This window comes from Lipotes vexillifer, unplaced genomic scaffold (assembly GCF_000442215.2).
Source record: "Lipotes vexillifer unplaced genomic scaffold, Lipotes_vexillifer_v1.1 scaffold1359, whole genome shotgun sequence".
In the NCBI taxonomy this organism is placed as follows: Eukaryota; Metazoa; Chordata; class Mammalia; order Artiodactyla; family Lipotidae; genus Lipotes; species Lipotes vexillifer.
In genome coordinates this window covers 191736-197428 of record NW_006771596.1, presented here as the reverse complement: position 1 = coordinate 197428, position 5693 = coordinate 191736, and the positions used below count along the sequence as shown (strand labels likewise).

General features: G+C 36.4%; 1 protein-coding gene across 1 annotated transcript in view; it reads right to left on the bottom strand.

Moving 5' to 3' along the window:
- The window catches only part of HECW1 (HECT, C2 and WW domain containing E3 ubiquitin protein ligase 1), a 263731-nt gene that overhangs the window by 227153 nt on the left and 30885 nt on the right, over positions 1-5693 (bottom strand). The window contains exon 3 of the mRNA XM_007446985.1: positions 763-857. Within this exon, the coding sequence (XP_007447047.1) occupies positions 763-857 (95 nt within the window). The remainder of the gene's footprint in view (positions 1-762; positions 858-5693) is intronic.

Genomic DNA, 5693 nt, shown 5'->3' with positions numbered 1-5693 from the left:
AAGAAAAGGAATGCCGTTTGTAAGGAGATTTCAGCTAGCCTTATCTGATGTATTGAGAACTAAGGTAAGAAGCACAACAGAGGTAAAAACTAGACTGTAATTGAGGAAAAGATAGCATTTATCACCATAGAACTAAGCAGAGCCACGAAGTAGGGAACAGAAGGTGTGATTTAAATCCCTGATCTACAGCTAGCTAACTGTGTGACCCTAGGTACATTACTTGAGTTCCTTGGGCACACTTTCCTCATTTATATAAAGAAAAAAAAGGATCAGAGATTCTAGTCTTTTCTAGGCCTGTCATTTTATAATTCTATGACTAAAATCAGTCTAAAATCATAAATTCTACTCCAGAAGTTTACTTAAAAGCCTAAAAAATTTGAAATATACAGAAATGCAAATATTTAACACCAAGGAATTAAAAAAAAAATGTGTTCCAAAGAGAGACTTATCATTCACTGCTATTATGCATGAGTCTATTAGAAATATTTGGCTATTTATTGAAGCCTGACATTTCTCTAACAACAAGTGGTATGTGTGCCTTCTAATAAGTTTACTTCAGATCTCATTCCTCTTCAGGATTTTGAGATGCGTTTCTATCTGTCTGTCTACCTATTTATAATCTATCAACATATCTCCATATGTGTGTGTACACCCCTATGCCCAACACACACACACACACACACACTAAAACATACGAACAGAGCAGGAAAGTAAAGAAGCACCAGAGTTAGTTCTGACCAAAGAGGAGGACACAGGACTTACAGGAGCTGCTGAGTTTTTGATGGTGACACTGGGGGTGGTGGCTCGCAAGGCTCCACTCACTCCATGGTAGTATTTGAAGCAGATCTTAGTTTCAGCTGAAAGACAAAAATAAAATAGTACTGAGAAGTAGGGTATAACCCAGGAAGAGAAGCCATGGCCAGAGAGGACTCCCCCAGCAACGTCTACCCAATTCCTCCCATGAGCCAGGCAGCCACACCTGGTAACCCCGCTTCACTTGTGGCTTCATGAACAGGTCCAACTTCTTTCTGAAAATCCATCATCAAAAATTGTTTTGGTTTTAGTATTTTGTACCCAAGTTAAATCCATCATTTAGACTTCTCAGCATCCATCCTATCCCATTAGAAGTTATTGCTTTTAAACTCTCAGTTCTAAGATTTCAGGTGGTACCAATCTGTTTCTTCTGTAATTTTCTGTTATTGAATTCACTGTGATGAGCATCTTGGTGATCTGAAGGAAGACTCTGAGAAGTTATGGAAATACATGGATGAGAGGCATATTTTCTGATGACGATGACTAGACAATAATGCTGAAACTCCATAACTTTTTGGCATTTTGTACAGAAAAGAATCTGTGGCCAACCTGAGTTTGATTCATTGGAAGGTGACCTGCTTTTCCCAATTTACTGTTTATAGTATGTTCTCCTTTAAATTTGAAAAATTTACCAGGCTTTGTCTTAGTCCCTTACATTAATTTTGTTTGGAACCACATGAGGAATCTCCAGTTAGAGGTCCTGGCTCTCAAATGTGGGAATTTGTCTCCAACTATAATGTTTTTAAAACTAATGTCTACAATTTTCTTAGCAAGCATTTTAATGTTCATTACAGAAAATATGGACAATGCAGAAGAGTATGAAAAATCTTCTATGGGTTTTCTTTGTTGCATACTTGAGTGTATGAACTTTAAAAATGAATTTTAATCTTTTTTTTTTGAAATTAACATTATTAAGTAAGCATGTTCAACTACTAATTCCAAACTCTGTAGATAACATTGCTTGTTCTATGGAATCATTGAATCAATTTGTAACTTGGAAATACTTCCCTGATCTTGGAAATTTGGGATTTTCCCTTAAAATTAATACATTTTTGAAAATTATTTTTAAGTTCAAGTTTGCTCTCTAGGATAATGGAGCAAAAATTGCTACTTCTCTATCAAAACTCATTCTCCCTTTCCTCCTTAATGACTGAATCTCAATTTTATTTTGAGATAAAATTGGTAATGCCCAGATAAAGAACTACGTTTTGTAGCCTCCCTCGTAGATCATAGTTATGTTGTTTGCTGTTGTTATTTTGGATTTTCTATTATATGTAGTTGAACCTAAACCTAGCTAATGTGTAAGGGTTTCTTTCTATATATCACATAAATGATACGAGAATTGCAATATTCTTCCTTAGAAGATAGGACTATTTTAAGGATTCTCCCTTCCTGTGGCCAAACTGCTTTCCAAAAAGCGCTGTATACTTCCACCAGAAAATGTAACTCTGATCATCTCTTGAATCCTTGCTAACATTGAACATTATCAATTAAATATACTCTTAAGATAGCATCGCATTTTTATATCATTTATTTACTAGTGAGATTAAACATTGTTTATCAGATTTTAATTAGACATTTGTATTTAGTTTTTTTTTTTTTTTAATCTATTGAATTGTAGCTGTTAAGACTTCCCACTGCCTGGATGATGCCTGGGTGTTTACCTTTTAGTGGACATATTCTTACTTTACATATATCAGTACTTTAAATTTCCTCCCTTCATTCTTTCTCTGCAGTGATTTTGCATATCTGTGATTGCCTTTTAAGCTCTTGGTGGACAATCTTATAACTTAGTTCCATATTCTCCAAGGCACCCCACATTAGGTCTACAGACCTAGATCTACTACTGTCTCAGCCTGAGAGGCAGGCATCTTGTAGGTTAGCGATCATGGAGGTACCATGAGCAGCGAGCCATATGGCCAGGTAACCACACCGAGTCAGTGCAGTTCAGAATACGAGTTGCTCTGCCTGTAGGTGCCAGAGAGATCCGCATGGAGGGGCCGAATGACCTCACCTCAAGTTTAGTTGCACAGAAGGAAATTATATATAACAGGTATCCTGGAAAGACAGTACTAGCTTTCCTGTCAAAGAAAATTATTCCAGTGCCTTGGAGTAAAAAAGGTCAGGGAAATTACATACAGTCTTGTATTGAATCCTTTTGCTAGGTGAGCAGGTCAATTCATGTTTAGAGCCAAGAATGCATGGAAACCTTCAAAGTATTGTAATCTTTTTCTGAAAAATCACTGGCAAAGGTTGTATTTTTTTCTTAAGCTTTTTAAGAGTCTGTTCTAGTATTTAGCAACTTGATTATTAATGGATCTTCCTGTTATTTAATCTAAATATCTCCTGTAATTTAAAATGATTTCCTATTCAGACTTGAAAGAGATGTTAAATTATTTAACATTTCTTATTTAGGGATGGGCTCTGAAGGGAAGTCACCCACAAATGTTAAAACACATGCAAAAATATAATATACAAGTGATTTGTTGTATGGATTAAGATTACTTCATCTAGCAAAATTCCATGCTACTTTGGTGACAGTCACACTCAACTGATCTGTTTGATTAGCCCCACACTGAGTTTTTGCAGAAGAAGGAGACTAAGTATTATTTATCTTTATATTTCCAGTGTCATATAGTGTAGGGATTCTCTATAAATGCCTGTTAAAAAATGACTGATGAACTATTGGTTTCATTTGATTGACTCCACTGCCTTACTGTTAACCCAGGAGCAGGTACAGTGTCGTGGTGGGTCCTAATTCTTCAAAGAGAATTTTCTATGGCCTAATATTACATGACTTTTGGAATAGATTCAAGTATAGATAAAGACATTGCTACATTTTCGCTATTACTGCTGCCTCTGAGAAAAGTATCAAGGTTCAAGGCCAAGAAATATTAGAGGGTTGTTGGTTATTATTTCAGATACTGCATCTAAGGAGACCTATGGTAGGTAGTTCTATCTTCCTCTGCTTTTCTAGTTAAAATAATAATAATTCAAAAATCCCCTCAAAGTCTGAACACAAGGCATCTCTGTTATAATAGTTTTTATTGTTTGTTTGCGTCATTATGTACGTAGTAACAGAAGTTTAGGAAGGCACAGTGATCTAAGGAAAGAGTAGGAATGTGGGAACAAATAGATGTAAGTCCAATTCTTGACTTGCCCGTCATTAACAGAGTAAGTTATACAGACTCTCTGAGCCTTAGATTTAATGTAGAATGGTGATAACATTGCCAGCTTTGTATGTATTGTTTCATGTATGGCTGTTGTACACAGCAAATGGAATAATGTGTGAAGCCTAGTATGCATGAAGTAGTCAACACATAAGGGTTGCCCTTCTGCACTGTATATTCATTTACCATCAACAGAACTGTCTTGTATAGTTGTTCAGGCACGTCCTACATAAAGTTGTCCAACCAAGGGGTGAGTAGGGGGTTGAAATCCAGCCCATGCTCCACTCACCAACGGGTGCAGTCCTTGCCCTTCCAGAGGAAGAGGTTGACATCTTAAAATCTTGTGGATTAATGGTGGACCTGAAATAGATCTCCTTATCACATTTTGGTTACTTTTGCCTGGCACATGATTTGTTTTCAGATTTGGGCACGAGTGACCAGCTCATTCACAAAGTGGAACAATACTGAAGTTTCTACCTCTACAAATTTGTGTGTTTACAACAATAATTTTTATTGGGTGGGCATGTATTAAAAAAGTATAGACTGTTTCACTTTACTTATAGTATCACTTAAAGAAACAAGAAAACTATTGTTTTTCTTCCTCTCCATTTTTTAGGGATTAGTAGGCCTGTTGTAGCACTTGAGACATCAGTATGTAATGATGGTAGTAGCCCTGGTGTAAGTATAATATTTGATTTAGTTTAAAAATTATAACAAATTGGTCTTAGCAGTTAATTAGCTCTTAGTATGCACCAGACCATTCATACTATTTTCTAATTTGGCCCTCACAAAATCCCTGTGAAGTACAGGTAATCATTATTAACCTTTTAAAAAAGTGCTTAGCACAGTACTTGGCCTCAATAAATGTCATCTATCATTCCTATTTTACATCTAAGGAAAATGAGGCCAAAATGTAAGGCCACTTATACAAGGTCACACATGTAGTTCATGGCAGCCAGGATTTCAGCAAACATATTAACTTTTCATTTGGTAATTTGTCTCTAAAAATTGTTTTTTTAATAATGCTAGATTGTTGACCAGCTAGCAAAAGTGAACTTCCACTTCGAGTGATGATGTACTAGGTAATTCAGAGAACATCCAGATAAGCTGGAAAAATATGGAAATAAATCTGCCTGAAGTAGGATTGCTGGATAAAATACAGGACACCCACTTAAATTTGAGTTTCAGATAAACAGGGAATAAGTTTTCAGTATAAGTCTGTCCCAATTATTACAATGGACAAAAAAACTAAAAAAAGTATTCACTGTTTATCTCAAATTCAAATTTTATTAGGAATCCAGTAATCGTTTCCTCCTAAAACTGGAAATCCTAGCCTGAGGACATCAGAGACCTAGCAAGACAATGGAAAATACTGAAGACAAGATCCAGAAGAAGAAAACTTCTGCTGTTTCCCTTGGTGGGGGGCTGTGTTGATTCCAGAAAAGTACACTGAGAGGCTGGGAAGGTGAAAAGAACTTTCGACAGACTTGCAGGGCTAAGGGGATAAAACTTAAAGAATTCAGAGCCTGCCAAAGAGGAGGACTCTGCTAAGTCCTTCATGATTCAAGTTGGAGCCCTGAACAGCAGAACAGATACCAGAGAAATACACCAGCCCTGGCCCTTCAAATCATTTTAAGTCTTGAAATTCAATTGAGGTTATTCTGGATTGCTAGGTATAGCCCAGAAGGAAATGCAAATCCTCTCAGCAGG